Genomic DNA, 18,930 nt, shown 5'->3' on the forward strand with positions numbered 1-18,930 from the left:
TCGTGGATTGAGATGAAGACCAAGCTGTCCAAAAGGCCCTACAAGCATGAGTCAGACTCTGGGTACAGTTTGCTTCTATCACCCTGGGCCATCTTGGTACTGTATTTTCTGATGTTTCTATTATCCCCATGATTAAATACTGCATTGGCTCAAAACCAAGTGTCCTTCTCAGCCTTTGAAGCAAGTTCAAGGGTGGGTTGCAGGTTGCCAGGAGGGATTCTGATACAATTAGCCGTGCCTGAAATAATCAGATACCTATACGTGTGTGTGCGTGCTCAGATGCTCAGTCGTGTCTGACTCTTTGTGACCCCATGGACTGTAGCCCACCAGGCCCCTCTCTCCATGGAATTTTCCATGCAAGAATACTGGAGCCGGTTGCCATTTCCTCCTCCAGGGGATCTTCCTCACCCAGGGATCAAACTCACGTTCCCTGCATCTCCCACATTGGCAGGGGGATTCTTTGCACCACCTGGGAAGCCCCAATCATCTACCCTATAGCAGTGCTTAAAATACAACCAGGACCCACTCAGAGGCCTGTGGCTCCCCTCGGAGTTGGAGGCAGATTACCAACTTGACCCTGAGCCCTCTCCAAGAGTTTGGATGGAGCATTTTTCCATGGAGAGTGGTCCAAGGATCTCTGAAATCGAAAGCTTGTTCTTTTTCCCTCTCACAATCAGGTCTCTTCTATAGCTTCTTTCATTTTCCATTTCTTTTGCTCCTGCGTGGAGAAACATTTCAACTCCATGCTTCCTTCGCTCGTAGCTCATCCCTGAGACCTATGGACTTGGTCTCCAGAAAGGTCCCTGCCCTTTACCTTCCTTTGCCTCCACTTGGTTCAGGGCCCCAGTAAATGCTGCTTCTGGCTCTCAGAGACCATGAGTAACTACGCTGAGATTTAGGATCAGCGCGTCACTGACACAGAAATGTCCTAGAGAGGAGGTGGGAGAGAAACACACAGCTCATTGGGTTGTTTGCTTTTTTGTTATTGAGTTTCATGAGCTATTTGGAAATTAAGCCCTTGTCGGTCTAATCATGGATAGAAGACCTAAATAGATATTTCTTCAAAGATGACATACAGATGGCCAACAGGCACATGAAAAGATGTTCAACATCACTCATTAGTAGAGAAATGCAAATCAAAACTACAGTGAGGAATTGGTTTTAACCAGTCAGAATGGCCATTATTAAAATGTCTACAAATAACAAATGCTGGAGAGGGTGTGGAGAAAAGGGAACTCTCCCACATTGTTGGTGGGAATTAAATTGGTGAAGCCACTATGGAGAATATTATGGAAGTTCCTTAAGAAAATTAAACATAGAGTGACCATATGACCCAGAAATCCCACTCCTGGGCACAAATCTGGAGAAACCTCTAAATTCAAAAAGATAGATGCACCTGTATGTCTATAACAGCACTATTTACAATAGCCAAGACATGGAAGCAACCTAAATGTCCACTGACGGATGAATGGATACGGGAGATGTGGTACATGCATACACAACAGAATATCACTCAGCCACAAAAAAGAATGAAATGCTATTTGCAGCAGCATGGATGGACCTGGAGATTATCGTACTCGGTAGAAAGACAAATACCATATGATATCACTGGTATGTGGAATCTAAATGAACTTGTTTACAAAACAGAAACGGACCCCAGACATAGAAAACAAATTTACGGTTACCAAAGGGGAAGGCGGGTAGGGGAAGGACAGATTAGAATACAACTTTTTAATCTTATTAACATGTCTTTAGAAGACTCAGCATGGTCTGGCTTTTCCTATATCTCTGGGATACTTCTCCCTAATACCGTCCTCATTCACAACCATTCCAGCCCCATTGGCTTCTTTGCTCTCAAACACCACAAATGTCCCCCTGCCTTGGGCCACGTATACTTCCTGGTCTTTCGGCTTCTATCCAAGGGGAACCGTGTTGTATTTCTTCATCCACCTCCTGACCCCAGAAGCTGTTCTCCGCCCCAACCTGTGTGTTCACTTCTTTGCTTCTTTCAGAATATTCAGTCCTCAACTTACATGGCCCCACCTCCCCTGACCCGCCTAGCTAAAACAGCTCCAAACACAGCCCCACAGCCCCCAGGCCCGACTTACTAGCTTATCGGATTTGCCATCTCCCTATCGTTGGTGAGGACCAGAAATTATCTTACTTATTCACGGGTTTACCTGTTTATTGCATGTGTCCTCCACCCCTTGTCCTCAATACAAAGACTCTTAAGGGCAGGGATTCCATGAGTCTGTTCTTTGCCTGGACTAGCCCCTGATGTGACGACTATAACAGCCGGATGGAAAACAGCTATTATTACTAAAGTTGCATGGAGCTAGAGCTGTACATGTTTTCTAAAGATTGCAGTCAGATTTCCCATTCGGGGGGGGGGGGGAATGATACTTAGCCTTTGAGAGCTCTAAAATTTATCTTATAACACTTAGAAGTATCCTACCTAAACAAGCAAAAGACAGATGAGACATCAGTTTGTATTAGCAGACTGTAGACCTTTATTAGAACAAGCATATGTCATAGCTGTGAGCAAAGCATTAAAATTTATCAAGCGAACTCATAGCTTTTCCCTGCCATGAGGAGGGCGAAAAAGAGAGAGAAAGCCCCTTATACATGTACAGGATCAGTTGAGCAAAGTATTTCAGGGAACGATTCATCGAGGCTATAAACGTCTGCAAATTTTAAGGCACTGAAGGGCAGGAGGGCTTTTGAGAGGGGCTGGATGTGGGGAAGGAAGCCCTGACCTCTCCCCTCCCAACTATTCTGCCAGCTTGGTTCCCTGACGTCCAGGGCAGGCACCCAAGCACAAAAAAGGTGAACACTGATTATTCATCATCCTCATTCAGACATCAAATGATCCAAAAATTTTCACCGTGGGCTCCTCCCACCATAACTTATTAGAAAATAAATTACATGTTATCAACTTGCCATGGCACTTCATGAAAATTACCCCTTAATAAACCAGATTTTTATGAATATCTTTGTGCACTACAAAAAATCCCTGGCGTGAACCACAAAAGAAGTCCCCGATTTGTTGGAAGCATTTTTGCTCTGACCTCGAGGGCTGACCACGTGGGGAGAAATTACTTTTTAATACCCAGGGGACAAGATACTCCGGTGCCCCCGAGGCCGCAGTACCCGTCGGGGTTCTTGCTCAGGTACTGCTGGTGGTAATCTTCCGCATAGTAAAAGGTCTGTCCCTCCCGGATGTCCGTGGTGATCAGGCCGAAACCATGCTCCGACAGAACCTGTGGAGAGACAGGTGCCATCAGGACCAGATGCCGGGATCTTGGGAAGGAGGGGGGGGGGGGGCGGGACGGGAGGGGCAGACACGTGGCCACGGGGGGGTGGTGAACAGCGGTGGGTGCTCGGGGCCTGCCCTCAGCCACTTCCCTGCTGAGTTATCCTGAGCAAGCAAACATCTCCCTCCCTGTGTCTCAGGGGTGTGGGGTTTCAAGTCTGGGGTATCATTTGTTTGTTTTCTGATTCTGAAATTTACACTCTATCCTCTATACTAGCTCTGCCCTCAGGGTGTCCGGAGCCCTTGTGTGGGCCCTCTGGCTGTCCTGGGGAGGAGGGGTCCCTGAGGGGACTCACTGCGGCTGCAGTGGGAGGGGGTGGCAGTGTGGCCCCTCTGCCCCCGCACGGGATGGACAGAGCATGCCCCCCTCGCTGGTTCTGGCTCTGGGCAGCAGGGACCCCGCCAGGATGCCCTGCAGGGCAGGGGCCACCTGGAGTCTGGGCTCTGCCCCTCCAGTCTGGAGCCCAGGGAGTGAAGTCAGGGGAGGTTGTGGCCTGAGGGCCTGGTTGGCTCCTTGGCACCCTCTGTGACCCAGTTTAAGGCTGGTGACACCTGCTGCCAGGGAGAGGAACACAGTAAACACCAGTGGGGGAGGAGAGCCCAGCTATTTGGGGCAGGAGACGGATTAAGAAATAGACATTGTTCCCCGTGGATCTCCGCCTGTTTCCTCTCCCTTCTGGATTTCAGCTGTGCCCTAGTTCTTTCTTGGTACAGCCTGCTTGGGGTCTCTGAGCTCAAGGCCACAGAGACGTGACCTGGGTTCACACATTCCATTTTAGACGGGGGTGCGAGGCAGAATTCCAGCTTGTGTCTTTAGGAGGAACAAGATCAGGATTTGACTGTTGTTGGTCCATTTAAGATGAAGTTGTCGAATTAGCCCAGCACGGGAAATCCAATTTAATTTTTGGCATGAGTCCCTGAAGGGCTTCCCTGGTGGCTCAGACGGTAAAGAATCCTCCTGCAATGCAGGAGACGCAGGTTCGGCCCCTGGGTTGGGAAGATCCCCTGGAGGGGGGCATGGCAACCCACTCCAGTATTCTTGCCTGGAGAATCCCATGGACAGAGGAGCCTGGCGGGTTACGGGCCATAGCGTTGCCCAGGGTTGGACACAACTGAAGCGATGGTCACCACTGAAATCAGACTGATTATATTCTTTGCAGTCAAAGATGGAGAAGCTCTATACAGTCAGCAAAAACAAGACTGGGAGCTGACTGTGGCTCAGATCATGAACTCCTTATTGCCAAATTCAGACTGAAATTGAAGAAAATAGGGAAAACCACTAGATCATTCAGGTATGACCTAAATTAAATCCCTTATGATTATACAGTGAAAGTGAGAAATAGATTTAAGGGACTAGATCCGAGAGACAGAGTGCCTGATGAACTATGGATGGGGGTTCGTGACATTTTATGGGAGACAAGGATCAAGACCATCCCCAAGAAAAAGAAATGCAAAAAAGCAAAATGGCTGTCTGAGAAACAGCTGTGAAACGAAGAGAAGGGAAAAGCAAAGGAGAAAAGGAAAGATATAAGCATCTGAATGCAGAGTTCCAAAGAATAGCAAGGAGAGATTAAAAAAAAAAAAGGCTTTCTCAGTGATCAATGCAAAGAAATAGAGGAAAACAACAGAATGGGAAAGACTAGAGAGCTCCTCAAGAAAATTAGAGATACCAAGGGAACATTTCATGCAAAGATGGGCTTGATAAAGGACAGAAATGGTATGGACCCAATAGAAGCAGAAGATATTAAGAAGAGGTGGCAAGAATACACAGAAGAACTGTACAAAAAAGAGCTTCACGACTCAGATAATCACAATGGTGTGATCACTCACCTAGAGCCAGACATTCTGGAATGTGAAGTCAAGTGGGCCTTAGAAAGCATCACTACGAACAAAGCTAGTGGAGGTGATGGAATTCCAGTTGAGCTGTTTCAAATCCTGAAAGATGATGCTGTGAAAATGGCTGCTCTCAGCATGCCAGCAAATTTGGAAAACTCAACAGTGGCCACAGGACTGGAAAAGGTCAATTTTCATTCCAATCCCTAAGAAAGGCAATACCAAAGAATGCTCAAACTACTGCACAATTGCACTCATCTCACACACTAGTAAAGTAACACTCAAAATTCTCTAAGCCAGGCTTCAGCAATACGTGAACTGTGAACTTCCAGGTGTTCAAGCTGGTTTTAGAAAAGGCAGAGGAACCAGAGATCAAATTGCCAACATCTGCTGGATCATCGAAAAAGCAAGAGAGTTCCAGAAAAAACATCTATTTCTGCTTTAGTGACTATGCCAAAGCCTTTGACTGTGTGGATCACAATAAACTGTGGAAAATTCTGAAAGAGATGGGAATACCAGACCACCTGACTTGCCTCTTGAGAAACCTATATGCAAGTCAGGAAGCAACAGTTAGAACTGGACAGGGAACAACAGACTGGTTCCAAATAGGAAAAGGAGTACGTCAAGGCTGTATATTGTCACCCTGCTTATTTAACTTCTATGCAGAGTACATCATGAGAAACGCTGGGCTGGAGGAAGCACAAGCTGGAATCAAGATTGCCGGGAGAAATCTCAATAACCTCAGATGACACCACCCTTATGGCAGAAAGTGAAGAGGAACTAAAAAGCCCCTTGATGAAAGTGAAAGAGGAGAATGAAAAAGTTGGTTTAAAGCTCAACATTCAGAAAACTAAGATCATGGCATCTGGTCCCATCACTTCATGGGAAATAGATGGGGAAACGGAAACAGTGTCAGACTTTATTTTTGGGGGCTCCAAAATCACTGCAGATGGTGACTGCAGCCATGAAATTAAAAGACGCTTACTCCTTGGAAGAAAAGTTATGACCAACCTAGATAGCATATTGAAAAGCAGAGACATTACTTTGCCAACAAAGGTCCATCTAGTCAAGGCTATGGTTTTTCCTGTGGTCATGTATGGATGTGAGAGTTGGACTGTGAAGAAAGCTGAGCACCGAAGAATTGACACTTTTGAACTGTGGTGTTGGAGAAGACTCTTGAGAGTCCCTTGCACTGCAAGGAGATCCAACCAGTCCATCCTACAGGAGACCAGTCCTGGGTGTTCACTGGAAAGACTGATGCTGAGGCTGAAACTCCAGTACTCTGGCCACCTCATGCGAAGAGTTGACTCATTGGAAAAGACCCTGATGCTGGGAGGGATTGGGGGCAGGAGAAGAAGGGGACGACAGAGGATGAGATGGCTGGATGGCATCACTGACTTGATGCACATGAGTTTGGGTGAACTCCGGGAGTTGTTGATGGATAGGGAGACCTGGCGTGCTGCGATTCATGGGGTCTCAAAGAATCGGACATGACTGAGCGACTGAACTGAACTGAACTGAGGCGACTTAGCAAGCATGCATGAGTCACTGATCCATTCTTCCCTGAGAGCCTTTACCTTTCTGCTGGATCTCCTGCCAGTCCTCTGAGCCAGAATGAGGCCAACAGAGGATCTGATGACAGGCAGGTGCAGGATTAATGGAAGGGGCCTCAGCAAGGCTTGAGGTTTGGACCCCACAGCTCAGATGCAGGCAGTTTCCTTATAAGGGCTAGAAAGGAAAATGGGGAGCCATTCTGACTTTGGGACAATCTTTTGTAAACAAGCAATTATCGAGGGTTTACCACGTGCCACACTCTGTGTTAATTTCAGCTTCACAACAGCCATCTGACGGAAGTAACTAGTACTATTGTCGGTATTTAAGTGGGTGTACAGAACTGCACTTTGGCCCCTGATGTCCTCAGCTTGCCCTGCTATTGCACAGGCTGCAAGTTGAAAGTGAAAATGAAAGTGTTAGTCGCTCAGTCGTGTCTGACTCTTTGTGACCCTATGGACTGTACCCCGCCAGGCTCCTCTGTCCACGGGATCCTCCAGACAAGAATACCAGAGTGGGTTGCCATTCCTTTCTCCAGGGATCTTCCCAACCCAGGAATTGAACTCAGGCATCCTGTATTAGCATACAGATTCTTTACCACCAGGGAAGCCGTGGCTGCAAGTCGGGGAGCTGCATTTCCCAGATTCTGCCGCCAGCGGCCCCAGTCTAGAGCCCACCAGTGGGAGATGTGCGTGCAGCCCCTGGCAGGTAAATCCAAGGAGAAGCTGCCACCCACCAGGTACAGCTGTGAGGATGGGCACAGGAGCGGGCACAGAGCAGACCTGGGCTCCGTCAGCCCCTCCTGAGAACCATGGGCTCTTGTGCTGAGGACAATTACAGTCATCACAGTGATTCTAGCAATTTCTGTCGCTTTTTGGCATCCCCAGTTCCAGAGGTGCTGTTCCCTGACCTTCACTCCAACAGCCTTTCAGATTATTCTGGAGGCACCAAATTCTCTTTGTAAAACTACCCCCCTTAAGATATCTCAAACATGTTCTGTTTCTGTGATGAACCCCAGCCAGTGAACTTGGCCTTTGGTGCCAGAACTGTTTGCAGGAAGCAAAACCTCCCTGTGCATCAAGACCAGGGTACTGGTTAACCATCCTGGTCAGACTTCGAGTCAAGAGTGGCCTCATCGTGCGTGGAAAGCACAGTGGTGCCCCACCCACCGTGTGTGGTGCCAGGCATTTATTTCCACGGTCACTAAGGGTTGCCTGTGAAGGACCACTGATGGGCGGCTGGCTTTGCAACATGAGGTGGCTGTGGCCAGGGAACACTCTGGGGTGCGTGCTGTGCTCCGGGCGCCACTTAAGAGCTTGTGAAAGAGAAAGATGTGGGGCTGGGACCTGACAAGCCTGGCCCAAGTTCAGAGAACCAGAGAGCTTCTCAGACTGACTTCAGATGTTGATACTAATGTCCTGTCTCCTGTAGCCAGAGCCAAGTACCAAATCGAAGGTTGGACTCTGAGGGTCCCTGACTTACCAGCAGAGTTCACACCCTCGCCAGTCTGAAGCTCAGCCACAATGGCCAGATTTTGATGCGGGGCCCCTGGTCCCCACTCAGGAGATCCTAAGCTCCGACACGAGTCCCCACGTGCCAAGGTGATCTTAAATTCTGACCTGACACCTTTCCCCGCCGAGGCCACGATGGACCGCTCTGGATGAGAGTCGGCTTGCTCTGAGATCTGAGAATCTCAGACCCAGGCTGTCCCCGCTCACTCCCCACCCTGGCTCATCCTCTCTGTGGGTCACCTCCTCACTCACCACCCGCTCAGCATGGACCCCTCTCTCTCACAAACGGCCATCCTCCTGGTACAAACAAGGACATCCTTCATAAGGCCCTGGAGCTCACAGCCGCCTTCTCCAGAAGCTTCATTTCCCAGAGGCAGGGAGCCGGCGGCAATGAGCGCTTATTGGCCAGGCTCTGCGCGACCCTTACCCACCACCACCCAGAGAGCAGAGGCCTTCAGGAGCCGCAGGGAGGAGGTGTGGGGCGGGGGCCGGCAGTACCAAGCTCCGCCACAAGATGGCAGACACCACACTCTCATCTGAGAGGAGAGCCTGAGACTAAATGGCGATGAAAGCCCACCGGAGACCAGAACCGCATGCTGCCCTCCTGCACGTCCCGTTAGACTAGGATATCCTGGCCACATCTGCTCTAGGGTGCAGGTCACCCCCGTGCACTGGGCCAGCGGCCTCTGGGCTGAAGCCTCACTTAGCACAGGGCTATCCTCAACCTCCATCTGAAACTGGGGAGTGAGGACAAAACTGCACAAAAGATATTGGATGAAAAGACAGAGGAAGTAGGAAAACGAGAAACCCTGCCTCGTCCCTGGTTTCCCTCCTTCCCAGAGCCCTGACCCTCTGCTTCCTCAGTTGCACCCTTAACAAGAACAAGTCACTGCCCTGGCCCCTCCCAGGGCCTACCGTCCTCCAAGGGGTACACACACACACGTACGCACACACGGACACACACACATACGTGCACACACACAGACACACACTGGAGAGGCGTGCACACACACATACTGGAGGGGTGCACACACACACGGACACATACACACATGCACACACACAGAGACGCACACACAGATACACAAACGCACAGAGACACACACCAACATATGGACACACACACAGACACACACACACGCACCCTAGAGCATAGTAAGTGTGCTCTGAGCATCCAAGGTCAGGTGGAGATGGCACCTGGCACCCTGGCACGTGCTGACTTTGTGGCAGGCCTGGCCCACTTTCCCATCAACGCCCAGCCTGGGGGAAAGGAGCCCACCATCTTGCCCTCGGTAGGCAGGCCTCCACCTCCACTCCCTCCCACGCACGCCCTACTTCTATGGCTGTGCTGCCCGTCTCTGGGGGGCAGGAAAAAGAGGTTGCGGGCGGTGCTCACAGAGCTGGGCAGAGCTCCCTGCCCCTAGCGGGCGGCTCCGGCCCCAGCCTGCAGAGGAGGTGGCGGGGCGTGTTCCGCCTGTGGGACTGTCCTGGGCCGGACCTATCTTTCCAGGGCTGCCGGCAGGAAGCCTTTCTTTCAACAAAATGAGTGAATACAAGACCACTCTGCTTCTGCAACCTGCTAACGAGCTCACTGTCAGCTTTGATTCTCCCAGTGTCTGGGGCTACTTGGCCTACTGTGAGGGGAAGACAGACTCTGACGCCGCCCTGAATGCCCGCCTGGAGGACCCACAGGCGGGGCCTGACCAGGGCGGACACCAGGCAAAGCAGCAGCCTCAGTCCCAGGCCCCTGTACTGTGTCTCCAGAGGGCTTCTCCACACTCCAGCCCACGAAGAGGAAACAGTTATTTCTGTTATTTCTCAGTGGAGGACAGTAAAGCCCAGGGAGAGAGGAGGCTTGTCCACAGCCACTCAGAGCTGAGCTCTGACGAGAACCTGTTATTGTTCAGTCGGGAAGTTGTGTCTGACTCTCTTCGATTCCATGGACTGCAGCACGCCAGGCTTCCCTGTCCCTCGCCATCTCTCGGAGTTTGCCCAAGTTCATATCCATTGAATCAGTGATGCCATCTCATTTTCTGTCTCCCCCTTCTCGTCCTCCTCTCAATCTTTCCCACCATCAGGGTATTTTCCAGTGAGCCAGCTGTTAGCTGAATCAGGTGGCCACAGTATTGTAGCTTCAGCTTCAGCCAAAGTATTGCAGCTTCAGCTTCAGTATTTTGAAATACTCCTTCCAAAGAGTATTCAGGGTTGATTCAGATGAGAACCCGTCCCCTATTTCCAGCACCGCTGCAAGAATACTTCAGTCCGATGAAGGTGCTACCCCCAACCCCTTAGGAGTTATTTTAAAATCTCCAAAGAGACCTAGGCACCCAAACCTGGATCACACCCCCCCAACCCTGCTCACATCCTTGTGACTCAAAACCGTGCAACATATTTCTTGGTCATCTCACTTATTTTTTTTTTTAATTGTGGTAAAATCCACATAACTTCAAGTTCTCCATCTTAACCATTTTTAGGTGCATCTTAATTTCAATCACAGTTTAAAGACCCAGTGAGAAATGGCTCTGTTGCCAGTGAGAAAGTTACCAGGAAGGGAAGAAGGTACCTGCAGTTCAAACCTCATCAGATGCATATGTTTTAAAGCCTCGTGAAGCCTGATCCAAGCAAACCCCACCTCCTCCACCCACCAAAGGAATTCAGCCATGTGTTCGGTTTTGATGTAATTATTTGGAACATGTAAGTGTGTTTCATGTTATCAAAAGATATTTTCATGGGAAGAAATTAGTGTCCTAGAAGTGAAATCCAGTTTTTGATACTGAGCTCACAGGAAATTAGGGGCGGGCTTTTAACAAATCAACCAGAGACTGCTGCCTAAGGCCAGTCAGCTCTGCCTTAGATAGAGAAAAAGGCTCCGGGCGGGACCTAGGAGACGCAGAGGCCGGCCTGAACTCCGCCCTCTAGTGGCGGCAAGGAGCATGTACAGGCACAGCCCCTCCTCAGTTCCTACTTTCCTTTTCTGAACGGAGAGCCCTTCAGTTTCTTCCAGATCTCATTCCATCGAATCCTGTGCTGTTTTCATCCTGCACACACGTGCGCGCACACACACCATGCACGTTTAATAAGCTCAGTTAAAGCCATGCCCAAGTCAGCAGTTTTATTCCACCAGCAGCTTCGGGCTGGCCAGATTGCCATCAATCAAAACTTTGGGTGAAAGGATGTAAAGTGACTGGCACGGCTTTTAAATAAAACTACTCTTCAGAGACCCTTGGACTGCAAGGAGATCCAACCAGTCCATTCTGAAGATCAGTCCTGGGATTTCTTTGGAGGGAATGATGCTGAAGCTGAAACTCCAGTACTTTGGCCACCTCATGCGAACAGTTGACTCATTGGAAAAGACTGATGCTGGGAGGGATTGGGGGCAGGAGGAGAAGGGGACGACAGAGGATGAGATGGCTGGATGGCATCATTGACTCGATGGACGTGAGTCTGAGTGAACTCCAGGAGTTGGTGATGGACAGGGAGGCCTGGCATGCTGCAATTCATGGGGTCGCAAAGTGTCGGACACGACTGAGCGACTGAACTAAACTGAACTGAACTATGAAGAAAAACACCGTCTCTTCTGAGCTGAGCAGAGGCATGCGTGTTTGCGGTTCAGCACCGCACAAGCGCAGGTACACCGGAGAAGGTGCGCCCTTGCCAACAGTGGTTCAGCTTCATGCACAAGGAGGAGGGGGCAGGCTGACCGCCCCCAACATCAGAGAGGACCCTGGAGTGACAGGGGCTCCAGGTCCTGGAACCGCGGACACCCCCATCCATCAGTGACCGTCAGCACCTGCAAGGGCAAGTGGAAGATCCTGGGGCAGCAGCGACGCGCCACGGAGAAGGAGGATGCCCCACGGGGCTGAAGCCTTCATGAAACCCGGTCAGAGCTGCCCTGACCCTTCCGGGCTCCGGGAAGCTAAGGGACCCACAGGCGACCAAGAGGTGGCACAATTAGACCTAATTCGGCCCACGTGCCAAACCTGCTTATGCAAATCGTGGCCTCCAGATCGAAGGACTCTGGCTTCTTAGAACAGCTGCCCCATCCTTGTGCTCTCTCCTCCAGACTTCGCAGTTGGCTCACGCCGTTTGTGGTTTCGTTATCTAGTCCTCTCTGCCCGCCTCGCCCTCGAGGTGAACCACGAGTGTCTTCTGATTGGCAAGGAGGTTCTTCTTGGTTTGCGACACAAACCGAGAGCGCTGAGTTCAGTCTCTGCAGAGGTGGGTTGTCGGGAAGGAGTTCAGTCTCACCAGGAAGGATTCAGAGCTTTCCCCTTGGCCCTCAGAGTGTCGACAACGGTGAGAAGTGCAAAATCCGGCCGCCTCCCCAGACCTACTGAATCAGGATCTGAGTCTTAAAATCCTGTCCAGGGGATCCACGTGCATAGACTTGAAAACGTCGACTCTAGCGGACAAGCTTGGCAGACTGTGTTCACGGTTATCAGTGTCACTCCTGATGTCAAGTTGCCCATGTGACTTGCTCTGATCACTAGGGTGCAAGTGGAAGGGACCCTTGTCATTTGTGGGCACAAGCCCTCCAGCACCAGCGTGAGCTAGAGGGCATGGCAACCCACTCCAGTACTCTTGGCTGGAGAATCCCATGGATGGTGGAGCCTGGGGGCTACAGTCCATGTGGTCCCAAAGAGTTGGACATGCATGAGCGACTAACAGTTTCACTTTCACTCTGCCACAGCAGCCAGCACTGCTGCAGCTGGCCCTGGTGTGAGGCCAGTGACCACCTGGAGCGGAGTCCCCACAGGATATTTCATTTCCTCTATCAGGGACCCTGCTCTTCCCTGGTCTGGGGTGTGAGGCTGAAAGCTCCAGGAAGACAGACACGCAAGCCCATCATGTGACTTTCCTGCAAATAAAGTTTTTGAAACTCTCCAATTTCATTTAATAAACTAATTTCAGCGATCGTGGTGTGGTGGACTGTGCTAGGCATTGGGAACAGAGAGGTGAACAAGACAATCTCTAGAGCGGGAATCGTGACAGGCATGAGAGCAATTGCACTCTTAAGTGCCCTCTGTGTAGGTAGTGGATGTTGGCGAGGCAGGACTGAGGAGGAAAAGTTCCCTGAGTTCAAGGAGTTTATGGTTTAGACAGGGACGAGGATAGGATAGCCTGGGGGTGCGGAGCAGTGGTTAACACCCCTCATGGTGACAAGGTGGGAGCCCCACCCACAGGCTGGGAGTGCGGAGGACCACCATCCACCATCGAGAGGGCAGGGTTCTGCTAGCGGGGATGGATCATACACACATGTGAAGACAGAGGGAAGAACGTGCTGGAATACTAGAGGTGCAGAGTCTACTGCGGCCGTGGAGGAGGGCAAAACCAACCCACTGCGAAAGGGTTCCTGAAGGAGTGGAGGCTGACGTAGGAATCTTATGACCACTGTTGAGAGCACAGTGATGGGTCTGCTCCAAGTGCATGGAAGGAGGGGTCATGAAGTTTATGTGACGGGTGCTGGAGGGCCTGGCTGGGGCAGGAGGAATCTGAACAGGACTCAGCTGAACAGCAGGAAGAGACAAAAGCAGATTCGGGGGTCAGGGGGAGGGAGGGATGTCGCTGGTGGTCCAGTGGCTAAGCCTCCGCTCTTCCAGTGCAGGGGCCCAGGTTCAATCTCTGGTCAGGGAACTGGATCTTGTATGCTACAATTAAAGATCCCACATGCTGCAACTAAGACCCCACACAATTCAATTAAATAAATAAATATTTTCTAAAACCGTCTTTTAAAAAAGCAGACAGAGAAAGAGACCTTCAGAGCCATCGAGTTTATGGTCTACCTTTTTCCGTTCGCTCCCGTTTAAGGTAACTCAGCCACAGACTCTCTGTCCATCCACTGCCCAGTGGTCACAGAGACATGCAGGAACACGCTGCAGGATGAAGGGATTCACCTGAGCCCAGGCAAAGCTGCCAGATGCCTCTCAGGTTCACCTGCCTGGCTGCAGCCGTGGCTTCAGGGCAAACTGAGCCAAGGTGGGGGAAAGAGGTGGCTATTCATTTTTCCACAACTCCATTATCATCCTCACGACCCTGCACTTTACAAATTCCAAGCACCATTTCCTGGCTCCTTCCTTCTTCTTCACCTTGTGCATTGAAAGGAGGAGCCACACAGCAGGTTGGACTGGGTGCAGCCCTGGCATGGGAAGGGAAGGCTGAGTTGAGCAGTCAGGCTGCAACCCCAGGGAGGAGCCCAGAGCTGGGTAGCTGAAATCTGCCCCCGCCCCCTGGCTCTGCTTTCTGCAGTGCCTCCTCCACCGATGAGGTTGCCATTCACTCGCTCAGTCGTGTCCGACTCTTTCCAACCCCAAGGACTGCAGCACATCAGGCTTCCCTGTCCTTCACCAACTCCCAGAGTCTCCTCAAACTCATGCCCATTGAGTCAGTGATGCCATCCAACCATCTCATCCTCTGTCACCCTCTTCTCTTGCTTTCAATCTTTCCCAGCATCAGGGTCTTTTCTGATGAGTAGGCTCTTGGCATCAGGTGGCCAAAGGATTGGAGCTTCAGCTTCAACATCAGTCCTTTCAATAAATATTCAGGGTTGATCTCCTTTAGGATTGAGTGGTTTGATCTCCTTGCTGTCCAAGGGACTGTCAAGAGTCTTCTCCAACACCACAGCTCAGAAGCATCAATTCTTTGGTGCTCAGCCTTCTTTATGGTCCAACTCTCACATCAGTACATGACTACTGGAAAAACCATAGCTTTGATTATATAAACCTTTGTCAGCAAAGTGATGTCTCTGCTTTTTAATATGCTGTCTAGGTTTGTCATAGTTTTTCTTCCAAGCAGCAAGCGTCTCTTAACTTCATGGCTGCAGTAACCGTCTGCAGTGATTTTGGAGCCCAAGAAAATAAAGTCTGTTACTGTTTCCATCGCTTCCCCCCGTTTGCCATGAAGCGATGAGACCAGATGCCATGTTCTTAGTTTTTTGAATATTGAGTTTAAGCCAGCTTTTTCACTCTCCTCTTTCACCTGTGAGGTCACTGACATCAATCACACATTCAAGGACTGCTGGTTTCTCTTTCCTTTTGAATCTGCTGGGTTCAAAAAGGAATTCAAGTGACTTTTCCTATATGAGTTTTCCTTTCATGGCTTTTCATTTTACAGGAAACGGATCTCTCTCCCTCTCCTTTCTGTCTCTCCTCTGAATCTCTCTCTCTCTCTCTCCCGAATGTATCTCTAAGGGTTATCATCTGCTTTTTCATAGCTGAACTCAATTAACGGCAACCTCTGTTTTTGTTATATCCTTAGTGTTTGGTTTACAAAAGCATCCACTTGTCACTTTTCAGGGAAGTCAAGGACACTGGCTTTTACCTTGTGGATGAAATGCAAATTTCATTAAAAGGAAAGATCCTTCATTCTGAAAGGTTGAATAGAAAAGAACTTAAAGCTAAATGCCAGCCGCTGAAGTTTAGAATATTGAGTTCAGCAAAGCAGGGGGACTTTTCTGCATACCACCATTTCTCGTTTATGCATGAATTTCAGGGATTCAGAGTGACAGGAAAGAGTATTCATCCCAGTTTGCACTGCAGACAGTGCAGCCAACCACCCTGGTTTGCCCAGGACCAGGGGTCTCTGGGCTTCCCTGACAGCTCAGTGGTAAAGAAGCCACCTGTCAATGCAGGAGACGTGGGTTCCATCCCTGGGTCGGGAAGATCCCCAGGAGAAGGAAATGGCAACCCACTCCAGTATTCTTGTCTGGAGAATCCCATGGACAGAGGAGCCTGGCGGGCTACAGTCCATGGGGTTGCAAAGAGTCGGATACAACTTAGCAACTAACCAACCAACCAACCAGGGGCTCCTCAGACTGTGGGGTTGTCGGTGTTAAAACTAGAAAAGTCCAGGGTCAGCTGGGCTGGCTGGTCACCAGAACTGTAAAATGCATAAAGAAATTTGTGCAGATTACACCGCAGGCACTGGGCAGCGGGTCTCACCCACCTGGGCCCCTGTTTCCCCAACTGTAAAGCAAGAGGATTTAACTAGGAGATGATCCTCCGGTCACTGCCAGTCTGTCTTTGAATCGTGTGTTCCTGAGCCTTTTCTAAACTGTGCTTCCTTTTATTCATTTTGAAGTTGACATCTCTGTGGTTTTTAGCATAGTCTCAGAGCTGTGCAGCCATGACCAATATTTTTCAATTCTGTTCTTCAGACTGGACAATTCCAATCAATTTAGCTTCATTTGTTCATTCTCTCTTCTGCCAACTCAACCCCTTTAGTGATTTCTTCTTCTGCTTAAGTTATCATACCTTTGAATTTCTATTTCGTTCTCCTTTCAATATAATTTCTATCTCCTTGTTAATATCCTTTATTTGGTGACCACTGGTCTTATATTTTCCTTTCATCTTTTTTTTTTTTCCAAATTATATTTATTTGGCTGTGGCTGCGCTGGATCTCCATTGCCGTGAGGACTTTTCTCTAGTTGCAATGAGCAGGGCGGCTATTCTCCGGTAGAGATGTACAGGCTTCTCACTGTGGTGGTTTCTCCTGAGCACAGGCTCAGTAGCTGTGGTTCCCAGGCTTAGTGGCTCCGAGGTATGTGGGATCCTCCTGGGTCAGGAATCGAACCCATGTCTTCTGCACTGGCAGGCGGATTCTTTACCACTGAGCCAGCAGGGAAGTCCTCCTTTCATTCTTTACTCATGGTTTCCTTAGGCCTTTGAGCATATTTATAATAGCTAATTTAAAGTCCTCGTCTAGTGAGTCTTACTTCCATGTTCCTTTGTCCCATAATTTTTTCCTGAAAACTAGCCATTTACATCAATATAGTGGCAACTCAAAATCGGATGGCCCTTGCTCTGGGCTTGCTGCTGCTGCTGCTGCTCGTTTGTTCATTGACTTCTTAGACTTAATGATTGGGCACAGGGTTCCTTACACGTTGGGAAGTGACGAGACGTCTACCCTTTGGCCCTGCGTGTGTGTTGGAGCAAACACAGCTTCAACATGACAGCAGTTTTAAGTTCTGCCTTTTTTCTCTCTCTCTCTCCTCTTGTAGGGCTTTGAGGTCAGCCAGAGGTGAGTGAGCAAGCCATTCTCAGATGTATACATACCACGATCTGGCCATCTATTCAACAACTGAAGGACGTCTGGGTTATTTTCAGTTCGGTGCTATCAGAAGTAATGCTGCTCCAAACATTCGAGCATAGGCTTTGTATTAACATAGGTCTGCATTCTCTTAGGTATTGTAAAAACCTATGAGCGGGCGGGACTGCTGGGTCACGTGGCAAGTGTACAGTGAATTTGATGAGAAGGTCCCAAAGGGTTTTCCAGACTGGTCGTACCATTCTGCATTCCCGCCAGCAATGTTCGAGAGGTCCTACTGCTCTGCATCTTGTCAGCACCTGGTCCTGCCATTATTTTTTAATTTAGCCATCCTGACTGGTGGCTAGAAGTCTTCCAGTGCAGTTCTAATTGGCATTTCCCTAATGACCAATAACATTAAGCATATTTTAATGTTTTTGTCTGCCTTCTGTATATCTTCTGTGGTGAAGTGTCTGTTCCAATCTTTTACCCAGTTTTTAAACTGATTTATTTGTTCCTGTTGTTGAGTTTTGAGGATTCTTTATATATTCCAAAGTTAAGTTTTGATTTCAAGTGTACAACCTCTGCCCTGAAACTCTGCTGTGCTCCCACTGAGCATCTTGGCTCTCTATCTGTAAGGTGCTGTTTCATATTTTATTTGCATATGGTATCTATATCTCTCTCTATAAATATATATCTACATATACACACACAGCTCCTTAGGCAATTTTCTTTTTCAATTTAGTGCAAGAAACATCTATTCTGTCCTTCTGAAGGGACTGTACAAGGTACCAGGGAACCACAACTGACTCACATATGGTCCCAGCAACTGGTGAACCTTCATTTTTAAGAAATTTGTCTTAGGTTGGATTAAGTTAAGAAATATGTAAAAATGACTGCATATAATAAATCAGCTTTGTTTGTATAAAATTATTTGTTCAGACCAACAGTTGAAACACGTTTATTATGACTTTATAAAAGCTACTAATTACCATCAGAAAATCTTTTCTTTATTCATAGTCAGAAATATTCCTCTATGGAGCCCCTTGCCAAAAGTAGCATATATTCTGAAAAAATGCAGTTCGCATTAAAAAATTTCTGCTGCAATTTTAAATGGATACTCCTGGATCCTCAGCTCATGAAACGTGATGAAAGCGAAGTCGTGTTCTCTTCAAAGACAAGTACACTCACTCTGCACACCTTAGCACACACCTTTTCCCTATTGAGGAGTGGCATCCATGCAAAAGCTTGGAAGAATGTTTCATATCACTGTGGTACGACTATCTGCAGAACTGCTGGAAGAATCTTCTCAAACACAGAGAAAATTAACTTTTCAACAGTAACTTAAAAAGCAATTGCAATTTCTTAAAATCCTCTTACATTGAGTTTAAGAAAAAATGAGACTTAGCAATTTTATTGTTTTTTTATTCACTGATTAAGACAATAAAAGTTGTGCTCATTTCAATATTAAGAAATTAAAACCTCCCTTGAGACTTTCTCTGCCCTGGAGTAGGTTACATCTGTCAACTGCAAACAGGCTGGCCAGCTTGCAAGCAGAAATTCTCCCCAGGGCTGCAATATGTATAACCTTGCACTGTACTGTCTAGGACTAAGAATGAAATGATTGGGCTTTTTTTTTTATTATTATTATCAAAGGAAACTAAAAATAGGACTAGAAGTAAAATAAAAGCTCTAAGAGGA

At 48.7% G+C, this 18,930-nt stretch overlaps 1 protein-coding gene across 3 annotated transcripts in view; it reads right to left on the minus strand.

Annotated features, from left to right (window-relative positions):
• Positions 1-2,486: 2,486 nt before the first annotated feature.
• The window catches only part of MSRA (methionine sulfoxide reductase A), a 369,657-nt gene continuing 353,213 nt past the window's right edge, over positions 2,487-18,930 (minus strand). For all 3 annotated transcript variants that reach the window (XM_040235213.1, XM_040235066.1, XM_040235294.1), the window contains one exon: positions 2,487-3,260. In XM_040235213.1, coding sequence (XP_040091147.1) covers positions 3,103-3,260 — 158 coding nt within the window. In that variant the 3' untranslated portion in view covers positions 2,487-3,102. The remainder of the gene's footprint in view (positions 3,261-18,930) is intronic.

The sequence above is a fragment of the Oryx dammah genome, unplaced genomic scaffold, assembly GCF_014754425.2.
Source record: "Oryx dammah isolate SB20612 unplaced genomic scaffold, SCBI_Odam_1.1 HiC_scaffold_1, whole genome shotgun sequence".
Taxonomy (NCBI): domain Eukaryota; kingdom Metazoa; phylum Chordata; class Mammalia; order Artiodactyla; family Bovidae; genus Oryx; species Oryx dammah.